Source organism: Gymnogyps californianus, chromosome 3 (genome assembly GCF_018139145.2).
Source record: "Gymnogyps californianus isolate 813 chromosome 3, ASM1813914v2, whole genome shotgun sequence".
NCBI lineage: Eukaryota > Metazoa > Chordata > Aves > Accipitriformes > Cathartidae > Gymnogyps > Gymnogyps californianus.
Window position 1 is genome coordinate 67,076,795 of NC_059473.1, and position 14,375 is coordinate 67,091,169.

The 14,375-nt window shown below is 37.6% G+C and overlaps 1 protein-coding gene across 1 annotated transcript in view; it reads right to left on the reverse strand.

The window, feature by feature from the left end:
- LAMA2 (laminin subunit alpha 2) overlaps positions 1 to 14,375 on the reverse strand; it is a 382,277-nt gene that overhangs the window by 22,725 nt on the left and 345,177 nt on the right. The window contains exons 50-56 of the mRNA XM_050893952.1: positions 13,047 to 13,209; positions 10,813 to 10,957; positions 8,435 to 8,573; positions 6,746 to 6,757; positions 4,163 to 4,283; positions 1,637 to 1,855; positions 86 to 234 (exon numbers count right to left, since the gene is read on the reverse strand). Of these exons, the coding sequence (XP_050749909.1) occupies positions 86 to 234; positions 1,637 to 1,855; positions 4,163 to 4,283; positions 6,746 to 6,757; positions 8,435 to 8,573; positions 10,813 to 10,957; positions 13,047 to 13,209 (948 nt within the window). The remainder of the gene's footprint in view (positions 1 to 85; positions 235 to 1,636; positions 1,856 to 4,162; positions 4,284 to 6,745; positions 6,758 to 8,434; positions 8,574 to 10,812; positions 10,958 to 13,046; positions 13,210 to 14,375) is intronic.

Sequence of the window (14,375 nt, forward strand, 5' to 3'; positions counted from 1 at the left end):
ACATGGATTGCTAAAGACATCGGTACATTTGCTTTGTTGAATTAGCTGTGCTGTGTGGTCTGTAGCACTTCTAGGTATTTGTTACCCTTTAGCTCGTTCTATCCGGATGGAGTGTGCTCTGCCATCGTGAAACTCGCCAGCTTCTGGTTTGATGGTGATTCTGTGGGGATCCCGTATCCCAGTGGAGATATGCACTTCTAGTCGACCTCTGTTCAGGAACACTGCATAGTAGGCCTGCAATGTATATGTTGGTATGAGAAGGTAAGTTACATTTGGAAAGAAATGATTTCACTTAGTTTTACATTAGTGTGTATGTTTTATTTTCTTACACCGGTTTTTAATTTGCTTACCATAGACAAGATACTGTAGTTTCAGTTCTGCTGGTGCTGCTACATTCAGACTCTCTTGTATTTTTGTAATGAGGAATAGGTAAAACGAGGTCATGCTGTAAAGCCTCATCAAAAGATTTAACTCTCTGAATACCTGTTTGCAGGGAAGGATGGAGACTTATAACCTACAATTCTTCTGATTTTTGCTGTTACAAGGCCTGGTCTTAAACCCATCAAGCCCTGAATAGCATTGATCTCAGCGTGAGTTCTGCGTTTGGAGGGCTGGCAAGTCACGCTAGTAGTTACTCTAGCAACCAATATCATGTTGTAGCGGATTTCAGGATCTAACCTCCGGTTACTATAGCAATGAGTGTCATGCTCACTTCTGTGACCTGAAGAGCTGGGAAATGATAAAGGAGCCCCTACCCTGAAGTTAATGTCATACGGGTGAGGCATTATAATGTGCTGTTCCTGGAGCGTGTTCCTCCAGGTCACCGAGAGCTGTCTTCCAAAACAGGCAGGAAGGAGAATAATGAAATATCATTTCCCAGAAGTCCTGAACAAAGAAAGCACCAAAATATTCTGTTTATCTCTGTTGTAGTATGTCTGTCTGTGAGGTTTTTAATTAATCAGGATTTGAATGATTTCTAACAGCGATCACACTTTTACCGGTTAGTCACTTGGACTCTGTAGGTACTTTCTCTGAACAGACTGACTCTATCCTCTTCTTCAGAAAGGATTTATACTGCAGATTTGTATTTTATGGGAGAGAAGGAGAGGTTGGAGCACTCTTAAGTCTTATATCCCACAGCAGTGATACGAAACAAGGGGCTTATCTCGCACTGTTTTTAACAGCTTTGCAGCTTTTTTTTTTTTGTCTCAAGAAAATCAGAATGATCCTCATTTATATCTGTATGAACAGGAATGAGAGATGCTTCTAAGCATTAACAGTGCATAAGTAGTCCTCAGAATGAGTGAAGAACAGTATTCTCTAATATTTTGGTTTGATTAAAAAAACAACACGGAAGCATCTATATGATAGAAAAAAAAATCTGTTGTTGTTTAGCAACAAGCAATGGACACCTTACTGTAAATCTTTAAAAGAAACAGTTACTCCAATGCAAAAAAACAATTCTGAGCCTCTATCAGGTTCTCCATCAGATAAAGGATAACATTAGAAATAATTTATTCCCAAGCACTGAATTTTAACTTAAGTATAAACATCTGACAGTGTCTTGAAACAAACCAAGTGGAAAGAGTTCAGTAAAACTGTGGGTTTTCTTTATCTTTTGCTAGGTTCCTCGTACCTGTCCTGTCTGTCTGCGCTTTCTCTTCAGAGGGGCAGCTTTCCTTCCAGTGTACCTGCGCTTTCTCCTGGGGGGGATAACTGTGCCACTTGTGCCAAACAAGATGATCCCAGAGTCATTCTTGGTGCTGAAGGAGAGGTTGATTTCTGTGCCCGTGTCAAAGGAGACAGGCTGCAGTTCCACAAAACCTGGCTTGGGGAAGCTAACCGTATAAATGTTCTGTAGGAAGAAGAGGACAGAAAAGTGCATTAGTAGGATTAAAAGCAAGAGTATGAACATGCTGAAAGATTTCTTAACTAAAATAATAAACTACGTAAATATAACTAGTGAGAAGAGATGGAAAGTAATAATAAACACTAAGCAATTTACTTCTCAAAGTGTTGTGCAAACACTGATTTACCTGTTTACATCTGGCATCATTAGAGTATTTCTGGAATCCTGTCTTACAGGAAGGCAAAGTTCCAGTCTTATTTTGGTATATCCTCTTGGATTAAAAATAACTGCTCACAGGTGGTTTTTTATATGAATGTTTTCCATTGAGTTAATACAGTGGAATTTTGCTTTTAAATCAATACAATAATAACAACTGCCAATATGACCATTAACTAGATTCTATTATTTGTCAAATGTGCCCAGAAAATACTTTTCATTAATCAGTCATTATTGCTTCATCATTTTTGCTTCACTAAGCACCACTGCTTTCTTGATGACTCAGGCTCATAAATGAAGCACTCGTTGCACATGGCCCAACTCTTTGGACATTGGTAGCCGTTAACACAATTTAAAGAGCAGAATATGTCATCAAATAATAAATCAGTGCGTACTCCTGAAGATTTTCTGTAATCGCTGCCAATTCATGTATTCTTCCAGCTGTGGAAGACCAGTCTATAGAAACAGTGACTTTTTCTAAAGTAACTCACCATTTTTTCAGTACAGTAGAACTGTTTTCAGGTCTAGAGATAATAGATTATGCCAGATAAAATCATTGCTGATGATGTTCACCCTTCTCTGAAATTTGAGGGCATTTAAATAATTGAGCGTGTATCCAGATCCAGTCTTTATCTTTTGCTTTTACTTCACTTCTTTTTAATTATCCTACATATCCTGTTTTGTACAATTAGAGTATTTTATTTAATTCCCCAACAAAATGGTTAATCCAATTAGATTTCATACTCTGAAACCTCAAGTGTTACAAAATAACGTGAGAAACAAAGTACTTTCTAAGATTCACAGCAACAGAAGAAAATGAACACAACTATCCTTTCCTATTCAGGAAAGAACCTACAATAAATGAAAACAAATATGAACTTTTAGAAAATTTTTGCCAAAACCAAATTTGTAAGATTTAAGAGCATTTGAGCAATCTGGTTGTTTACCGTTTAGCTTTATCACAAACTTGAAAACTTAAAAATGGCCATCTCATGACAGATTCATCTAGTCTAATACCCTGTCTGAGAGTCCTATTGTTGTGTGCTTTTTGCTCTGATGAAGGCCAGAGGTACAAGTGATAAACACAGCAAAAGAGGGTCCTTGTCTTTATTTTAGCCTGGCCAAGTTCCAGTCACTGTCCAAAGGAAATTTTTAATGTTTTGTTGAAAAATGTTTGGAGAACATCAGGTTAACAACAACTCATTTGGATTTACTGTAGTGGTATCTGATATGGAACTCTAGATCATACATCTGCTTGCAAAACTATCTTAAATAGTATACATTTCCAGGGAAGAAATACAAACTATTCATTAGGAGATAAACGTCACTGGAAATATTTTTTTATATACGAAGACTCTTCTTTTCCATGGAAAATTACTATATTCTCTCCCAAACTTAGGATCAGATTCCTTGAATTTTATATGCATTGAAAGCCTGTTAATTAGAAGCAGCAACAATTGAAAGTAAATAGACTTGCACTGTATTTAAAGTTAAAATAACGACACCAATTTTGCACATTCTTAGTGATCAGTAAGAAATGTGCCTTCTAGCTCAGTGGTAGCTCCTAACAGTAAGTACTCTACAGTTCCTATCCTAAAGGTGACTGTTTCAGTTAGCCCACAAATATTTGTGATTTTCAAAGTACCTCAGGTTTTCTGTAGTGAATGACTTTATAATAACAATTACAAAAAAAGTCATTTAAATCCTTGGATTTTATGTGCATCAAAATTTTTTAAGGTTTTTGCAATATTGTCAGTGCCTAATTCTATCCTCATTAATGTCAATAATTCCCACTTTAGTCAGCTCAAACAAAGCTAGACCATTGCTAAGCATTTCAGAAACTCCTACCCTTTAGGGATAGGGATATCACAACTGTTCAGGAATACTGTCCAAGAAGTTAGGGTCTGGAAAACTGGTCTACTTGCTGATCAGACTCATTCATCTTTCTTTCTCTTAAATATAACTGTTCTGATTTTCAGGTTAGATCCCTATGTGTGTCTGAATATGCCTTGTACAATTAATATGTTATGCCATAAAATCAGAAACCAGAAAACATTTATACCCATTAAGACCAAAATACATGGAAGTCAGACTAACCTCTAGTGTGCATCCTTTGGTTAGACCAACAAAATCAGGACTACTCAATATATTATACGGTGTCCTTGAAATTTCAATCTCTTTGAGGCAACCTGTATATTTCTTTAAGTTCACTTCAGGCCTAAAAAAAATTTAGAAGTACAATGTGTTTCCAAAATAGAGTTTAGGGAGAACATAGTCAGCCAGACACACACACATGCACTTTCAGATGCATAGATGCTTGATTTTTTTTTTTTTATTTTAAATACACACATACACTCGAATACACCTTGCCCTCTATCACCTATCAGCACATGTTGCACTCTGCCTTGCATCACTCAAAGGTGTAACAGGAGATTCATCTCATCTCCAATTGACAGCAGTCCTCTTTTCCATTTTTTCTTTCATTCAGTGGTTTGGGTTTTTTTGGTAAAGGAGTGCTGTCACCTTTGGTGTTTAAATGCAGTGAGCTATGAAATAAGTAAGTAGTTGTTCCTCAGGCAAAGCAGAAAGATGCAAGCTAGGAAATCATAACAGTAAGGAGAGACCTTAACTGGAAGACAGATGTTTCATTCATGTTTTTGCATGCTAGATCCAATGAAAGAGGAGCTTTAGCAGCATACAAACGTTTTGGATAAAGTCTTTGCCAAAGACTGAAGAAAATTTTCATTTGATTTTTTTTTATGCTTTAGGAATTCTTTATGTTCAGCTGGACTGCCATTTGTTTTCTCCGTATTTTATATTCCCAATATCTTTCCTATGAAAACTGCTGCATATTTTCTTATGACACAGCAATACATTTGACTTTCTCAGGCAGTTAAAGAAAACAAAACACTTGGGTTTGTTACAGAACGTAACTATCCATCCAAGACAGGAAAATTTTGTAATAGAATTGCAAAGGTCCATGGTTTGGCTCATCAGCTGGTTGACAGAAGAAACAGGAAAACCCCTGAAAGTAACACCAAAGCTAACATGCTTGAATGCAAAAGTATGATTTCCCAGGCCTGGGAACACCAGAGTGAGACCATAACTGCTGGCAACATCTGAACCAGGCTTGCAAGAAGAAAAGCCTTATAAAGTCACTTCAGAAAAAAAGTTGCCATTCATACCATGGAGAGTAAATCCCAGAAGAAAAAAAGCACTAGTTAATTCACTCACAGTATTACCCATGAGTATTTATTAGAATATCTGAATAATATGAACAGCTAAAGAAAGAAAAATGAATTTGGAAAATAAATAAGGAGTTAAAACTGTGGGGAGAAAAAAAACCCCAAACACTTCAGCTCCCTGGAAAGAAAAAAAAGATTTTAAAGAATATTAATTACAAAATAAAACCATTTTGCACAGATACTATTCAGCTGCATGTTTTGGTACTGAAAGCCATTCTTTGCATTATAGCCATCCTAGCAAGCGCGGTGTATTCTCTGGCAAATTAGCATCCTCTACATAAGTTAAAGTAAGCATCTGGTTTACTAAAATAATCCATATTCTGCTTTATTTACAGTCGTGTAGTTACGGTCACCTTTCATTTTTTATTTTTTATTTCCTAGCTCTTCCCCAGGTCCTTCATAGACTCATCTTCCCAGCAGCAGAACAGCTTTGCCATGTCATTGTCAGCAGTGCCCCTAGTCTCCTGTCTTTGCCATCTAGAAACCACTCACATTCCTACCCTCTTCCTGCCCTGTCCAGTTACAGGCTGCCCTCATGCTGTCCTGTTACAACCAGTTGCTGTTATCTTAAAATTCCCAACCCGTATGAACCTCACATCCTGGCAAACATTGAACACTTGCTTGATATTTTCTTAAGACTTCCTTTTTTCCCTTGTTCCCTTCCAAAACATACAAAACAAGGTCCAAGTTCATTCAGATCTTGCATAAATTCTTGGCCTTTTTTTTGGCCAAACTAGGATCAGTTTCAAGGGAACACAAGCAAAGATTTCTGGAGCTTGGGAGGAAATAATCTCTCTCAGGATCAGGGAGCGGGGGGAAGTTGCATTTTTCTAATACAAGCCAGGAATTAAGCTGCAAAACATAGTGAAGTTCAGTTCATATCTGAGCATATCAAAGCAAAAGTAATGGACACAAAGAATTGCAAACTGAAAACACAGTCAGAAATAGGTGACCTCCCCTATCCCCGCTCATCCTCCTGTTCTTAAACTGAGGAGTGGCAAATTTCACGAGAATCTGCACCTCGCTTTCATACCCTCCTCAATAACTACTTCACTGCCTCGGAGCGCAGCACTCCTCGCCTGACCCGGGACTACACTGCTCTTACAGCCTGGAGGTCAGAACCAAACTCGGCAACACAGCTTGCCGTAGCTTTGCTTCCGAGGCATTCCAGTGTCATAAACAAACACAGCTGAAGTAAGCAGCTGTGTGAAGAAAAGTTGTTTGTGTAGGTGTGTGCACAGCATGTAAGATGACAGTGTTAAGCACTTGGGAGCAGCTTTGCTTGTTGCAGCAGGAGCAACTCGCTGAATTAACAGCCTTAGCGTAACAGCTGGTATAAATACTGCCCACACGCTGCTTCGGTGTTGCCGCCTGTGCTTTCAAGCTGCACTTACTAGACACATGCAAGTCATGCAAGTAATCTGATTATTTTTACCTTGCTTTCATACTAGGGTGAGAGAGAAAGAAAAAAAAATACATTAATTGTAGCAAATGATACTTATTAGCAAGGTTCAAATATTTCACAGTGAAGCAGATATACATCATTTACAAACAACACATAATAGATGGTGAGATTCTATATACGCTATCAGGCTATAATAATTAACAGGGTTACTCTGCAAACAGCTACCTTAAAATGTAATGTATCAGACAGCTTTTATAATTTGTTGCTATACTTGGTCGCGAGTAAAAGCAAATCATGTAAAAGAATTTGGCAGAACTGACACGACCTGATAATTACAGTCACGGGCACCTCAGCGTCTATTGTTTGCAGTAGCTCAGCTTTGCCCTAATGCCCCTTTCACTATTTTTGATTCTAATTTACCATAACATTCATTTTGCCCCAGTGACTGATGAATTAGAGCTGTAGGCAAAATGGTTACCACAGGTCCAAGTAGCTGTGGTACACTGATTTTCTAAGCAACCACGAAGGACTTGCTGGAAGATAATTGCTCTAGACATTTTGTTAGGCACTGGTGTGATTTCACAATTACATAATATAGTGTTGTATTTAATGAGTAAAATAGATCTTAGATCTTTTTATTGTTGGGTGATTTGACATCAGAGGTCAGTTATTAACCTAATAAATTAAGAAATACATTCATTCTTTTAGTTGCAGAACAGCCTGTGGACTAATCGCAACAGTTCCTTGTGCACAAGACCACTTCAAAGCTGTCATTATGCCCTGTAGCTAAAGCTGACATAGATTAATGGGCTTGTTTCCGTGTTGCTCATCTGTTCGTTGTAGCACAGAATTCTCTTGTTCTTGTCATTGCAAAACTGCTGAATATTCATTTAAACCTTAAGTAAGTTTTTTGGTCTATTTAAAACCATGTAATACAGTCACTAAATGCAAGTATCTGTTTTCCCATTTCTTTAGTTTATTACAGCTTAAGTCAAAGTTTATCAATAATATTATGCAATATTTTAAAAATAAATACCTGGAATTTTATTTGCATAAGAAATTCAGGATCAGGCTTCTGAAGGGAAAAGGTTGCCCTATTTTGTTCTACTTACATTAAATATATCAAGAGTATTGTATCATTTACTTTAATTCCTGTATACAGGAGGAATTTAATCTAAGTAGTCCAGGAACTTATGTCTACAAATAATTTTAAATGATACCTAAACACAATATTTTTATACATATTGAAAGTATACTGACCCTGATTATGCAAAAACATGCATACCCATTTAACAGTAATCCCATGAGGAGTAGTTTGTAGTTCAATTTTTCTACTCATGCACAAGGTAAACACTTGGGCTTAATTTTGTGGAGGTATGGAGCCATTTCTGTAAGTTTGAAGTCACAAATTCTATTCATCAAGTAGAAAAATACTTAAAAAGTCAGCTACATCATGGTTCTTGCACGGCATCAGAAAGATGTACTGCACCGTTACCACTATTTCCATTGTATTTGTGTAATGTGAACTGTGTGAATTACATTGAAATACAAAACATATAAAACATATAAAGCGTTGGTCTGCTGTGGCAATATAGGGTGCATTGGGAACTCACCATTCACTTACTGCAAATGAACTTGAGAAATAAATACAGAGAATAAGATTACACTGCACTTACATCCCCTTACCAAAGGTAAAGAAATTGGTTTGAGCCACGTTACCTTAGATTTCTCAGGGTTGGCAATCCCCCAAAATATATTTTCTCATGCCCTTTTAAGTTGAGCCCAAAGTGGCTGCCTGTAGAAGTTGTTGCTATGGTGTCTTCTTCATTGGTGTCTATGTCTACAATTGATACGTTGGCTGGAAGAGATTTGAGATTACTTTCAAAATATCAGACACGAACAATGATGTCTTAATGTAAGAAATGAACAGAGAAATATTTGGAGGTTTAGCAGGTGACGGGAGAGGCAAGGAGGGTTGTATTTTGCAATTAAGACGCTGGATTTCCAAATTGTCAATTATGGGCAGGGGAAGAGACCTGCACTTTCCTCTGTTTCCATAACAACCAGAAAAGCTATAGCAATTCTGTATGCTTTATTTTTATATATTCTCTAAACCTGTTTCAGTTTGGTATGTTCTTTGTGTCAATGTAATTTGGAGGACAAAGTCAAGACAGAAGAGATTATTTTACATTTAATTTGTGATTTCAGTCCAAAGGTTGTCACTTGAGCAGGATTTTTTAGTGTGAAAGTTTGTTAAGCATTGTCATTATGTGCCTTAGAGATTGGTGATCAGTCACTCTAAACCATTTCAAACCCAAAGCAGTCAGTTGCTGTCCTGTCTCATCTCAATCTGGACTCAGTGATGCGCTACATACAACCATCCTATTTAAGTGCTTGTTCCATGTATAATTTTAATGTATGGATTAATACAGAATATAAAGTTCAATGAGAGAGACAAGACACAGTGAAAAATGCTGAGCAGCCCCCAAGGAAAAGGATATTCTACCATAGGGATGCAAAGAAAGGGTTCTTTCCTTCTTCTTTTCCTTCCTTCCTTTTTTTTTTTTTTTTTTTAATTTAGATAGTTAAATGCAAGAGATTGCTTATAATCTACACTCTCCCCACCCCCCCATCTACATACCTAAGGAATGAAATGAACCTTTATTTTGACTAAAAAAGTGACCAGCCTGATTTCTGGTTAAAGATGGACTAGAGTGAGTTTGGAGATGAAAGACCTGTCAACCTTTTAGGAGATTTCAAAGGGAGGACTGGCTAGAAGAGGTAATGTATAATCCATGGAGAGGAAGGAGCGATGGGAGGATGCGAGGAAGAGTCTTCTCTGATAGAAGCTCTCCCCACAGGTGAATCTCTTGTAGCAGCAGCCGACTAAATAAACGCCTTAAAAGAGAGAAGGAATGTGCAAAACCTGAAACGAAACTACCGTTTTCAGGAGTGAAAGAGAACTGAATGGGGGATAGACTTTCCTGCTGGACCTTACCGTAAACAGATTAATTTTCCTTTCATTTCTATACCTGTATGTTCTTTATAAACACATGGTATGTTTGAATGGTATTAATAAATTACAGTTATGTGACATTGTATTTTATATTAATACCTCCTGAGTTAAGTATGAACTAAGATAACTGGCTAGCAACAAGGCATTCCTCCTCTAAAGGTGCAGCAAATCTACAAGTGAGTTATTTTGGCCAGTGTTCCAGCTCCCAAGTCTACTTCAGCCGAATGACAAGAGAGTGGGTCTGTGTTTGAGATACAAAGGTCAGGTAGAGAGCTGGCACTGCAGGGGGCAGAGGAGGAAGAGTGTGTTCAGGGGCTCATGGTGACCCTGAAGATTCAGAATGCAGTAAGACTTCAGGATACAAAGGCATAGAGAATGTCATAAATAAAATGAATTTGGCTCAGGTAAGATTCTACCAGTCCTATAACTAGATTAAAAACAAACAAAAAAAAGGGTTTTGCCAGCACGATAGCCAGCATTCTTTGCAATGCTATCAAATGCCACCACTTCACATTTTGCACCAGTAACAGGTTAAAGAATTAGTAGCACTTCTGAAGATGTTCCCAGTTGTTTCCATGCAGATCCAGATCATGGCACACTGCATATCATTAGGGAATATAAAATAGTTGTTTTGTTTGCCTACTGAGATACTGTACTATCAGTACTGAAGTCATTGCTTTTTTAAGCACTTTGGGATATGCTAAGCATGAGAGGACTGTACAGCATGAAAGCTATGGCTGTCCTAACAAAAATCACACAGGTTTGTTTTATGATTTTGAACAACATCAGGGAACTGATGAAAAAGCTTCTTTTTTCCCCCACTCAGAAGCATTTTAGAATGTAATTTACGCAACTGTAAAGCAGAATTATGCCTGAAAATTAAGCTACCTGTTCATAAAAGGCCTGTTTGACAGCGCAATCACTCACAACTCAACACACCTGTAATCTAAGCACAAGAAGTTGCTAAATCACTAGAACTTCATAATTCCAGCAATTTTGCACGTCTTCCCCATGATTAGAAGGTTAGCTGTACTGCACAGGTAACTGGGAAAATCATGGTGGTAACACCACAGGAACTCACCTTGCTTTTGAATTCTTGACAGGGTGAAAGATTTCCATTTGCCATCATTATGATTTTGGTTGCTGATAACAGAAGCTGTACCTGAACCCAGATCGTAGCTGACTTTTATACGCCCACCACTGAGTTCTACACTCATGAAATCTTTCTGTTAATGAAAAGGATTAGATACACAAATTATGATTCTTGTTCATTTTGGTAAGAGGCATATGACATTAAACAAACACTTTCTTTTCCTGGGTGACAATAGACAACTTTTTTCAAGCTTTTTAAAAAAAAATCTACTTAGGCATTTACTGCCCAGGACTGTAATGTACAAAAAGTCTGCTGCCAACAAGTTCTTTTTTCCCCTTTTCTTCTCCTTTGGATTGCTTAGCTGGAATTTTGCTAACAACTTAGCTGGAGTTTTGATGGGATGTCTGTACTTTTATTTTCTTAGATTGAAGACAGAAATACACATTATAATTGCCTGAAACTACTACTCAGCTTTGAGTATATGTCTGTACTACAGTTAGAGCATTTACTACATACCTCAGCTAGATTTAAACTTGCAAGGTAGAAAACAAGAATAGTAAAGATGGTAAAATGGGCCTGTTTTACCAGAGTTTCTAGAAAGTAATCTGTACTGATGGAGCAACAGAGAGCTATGAACTGTTATCAACCACTGACACCAATATCTAAGCAGTAACTGGAGATGGCTGACTAGAGCAATGGTATATACTGCAGTATCTACAGAAAAATAGCTGGCAGGATACAAAGAGCAAAACAAATAGCCAGGGAACTGGATAGCATGAAAGGCATTAAGTAAGTAATGGTGGAACTATGACCCAGGACATGAATGTACCAGAGAAATTTTAAGTTTAATTATCATTTTGCTCATGGCCAGTTCCACCTGTGCTCAGACCTAGGGAGAATGAAAATACTTTACCATGCGCTGAATACTTACACAAAACTGTGATAATGTTATGTATATGAACATAAATTTATGTTAAGAAGAAAAGAGGACAATTCAACAAACTCAGTATTCTAGATGCTTATGCATGTCTATCCATGCATCACTAGAAAGAGCATCCACAAAGTTTTTATACAGTGGGACAATATCTTAAGAGACAACTTGTATCAGGGACCAGTTGCCTTCCAGCTCCCAGTGTTTTTCAGAAGTTCAAGTAAATAGTTTTTTCTAGAAAACTACATAAATGAATAATAATTATACAAAATAATTAAACAAAATAATCTAAAATAATTACATTAATTATACTTTCAATATTCAATTATAAAAATTAATTAGAAAAACTATGTAAGTACTTCATTATCATAATAAAATGTTATCTTTTACTACAGTCCGTGAAGAGGAGCACCCTCCTCCTTGATAATTCCAGTAATTCTGATAATTTTTCCCAAAATACAGGAATCTGAAATAAGATTGATTTACACAAACACAGTTTTTGTAAAATAGTGAGTGCTCAGTAATTCTTCAAGACATCAGTGAGAACTGCTGTACATAATTTCTGGCCCATACGAAAAGGCTAAGGAAAGGACTCTGTTCCCAGTCAGGCGTGCAAATCAATCTGGATTAGAGATGCTGAAGCTGAGTTATTCCTGATTTATGTGAGGATCTGGCCAGATGTCTTTATAAATAACTTCTCCCTGTTATCCACACACATTTGATAGTGTGTGTGAATAAAAACCTTGAACAGCATTATAACTAACGTTTCTATTCTCTGTTTTAGCTGTAAAAGGCACCATTTGTAGACCTTGTAAAAATGTCATCCCCATCACATCCTGCTTGTTGCACCACTCAGTTCCCCTTTAATGCCACTCACGTTAAACACAAGCTTTTTCTTTTTGTCAGTAGGACTTCTATCTAAGACTTGTCTCTTCCCATATTCTCCCTGCCCTTACACTACGATATTTTAAACTATGAATGTACAACCACAATTGACAACGTTTGCACAGGTAAACATTTGGCATAAATGAAAATTAATTAATAATTTCAGAAAAGCTGGAATTCCCCTCAGTCTAACATAATGCTCCCCAGTCAGTAAACACTAGGTAGTCAACTTCCACACTATAACATTGTCTTCACTTGGACAGCAGTGAAGCATCATACCAGGCAACATCATACCAGGACAGTGCTACATTAAATTATTATTTGTTTTCATAATATGATGAATTCAGCCACTGCAAAGATGGCATGAAACCCGTAAGGAGCATGGAGGTTAGCTGGTTGTTCTTACCAAGTCATCAGTAGCAAGATACATCAGCAGGGCATTTGATGAGAAGGTCCTGAATTTGAACATGACTGTGGAAATATTGGGGTTCCAGCGGATCGGGCGGCTCACCATGGCGTAGCTGTCGCCATCAAACTGGACTGTCCCTTCACTGTCTGCCACCTGTGGGCTGAAAAGCGGCAATTCCAACCATTTTCCGTTGCCATGTGAGGTTAAAAGAAAAAGAAGTGAGAGGCTAGGGGAGTGAGGGGACACCTCTTGGGAGTCTTCCTGAACTTGGTTTGATTTCATATCAAACCCCTGTTCTGACAAGTGAAGCTGTAAGGTCAGCTCACCAGGTGTCCAACACAAAAGCACATCTGGGAGGAAGATGGAAGAGGAATATGTCGCATATATCTCATGGTCTGTAATGACTAATTTTGCAATCCTCAATGTAAAATAGCATTATGTACTCTTTCATCTTGTAATAAATCTTGGTTTTGTTATTGTTAGTGATTTTACAACTTCAGGAGGGTCCCAGACTGAAAACCCTGGAAACTGATTCTCTGTTTACCCACAAGTTACAAACATTGCAAGAGCAAAAGCATCAGTCCCTCCACAGTTTTTGGCATTCCTGTCATTACAAAACAGAAAAGATCAGGCCTTGAGTTTGTTTGATATGATTTTTATCATAGACTCTTTGTCCATTTCTGTCACACAGATCAGATAGCTGCATGAAAGCAATCTTTTGGTTTAATCACAAACATAACTGAATTTGAACAAGGGACCTACATGTGAAATATTGGCCAGGAACATGTTTCCCATTTATCTTGGCACACGTACAAGGATCTTGAATGTAGTCCTCTCACCTTCCATAGCTACGTTTAACTGTTAAGTTTTTGCAATTAGATTTTGCAGGAGAACAGAACTCTTTCTGGTACTGGAACAATGGGTTAAGGTAAAAGGGAGCTTTTAATACAGTTTTCTACAAATCTCAAATCTAGTATTCTTTTTTTTAATCTCCCTCTCACCCACCCCTACTCCAAGCAAGCAGATCTACGCTATCACTAATGAATGAGAAAATTAAATTTAGGCACAGATGCACATAAAGGTTTAGGCATTTCCATTAGGACCTGCTTGGAACTGAAATGCACATATCCATCACCATGCTTCTTAAATTTCCACCTAAGTGTCAAGGGCCTACAGTTGTAGTCAAGGAAATCCTCTGGTATTTCCAAAATTGTTTCAGTTCACAACTGGAATTTCCATCACTTTCAAAGGGCTAAGCCTTAGCAGGTTGTCAAACTAGGCTGCTAGTTTGAAAACTTGCCTACTCTTAACTTCCCTGACTGGGTC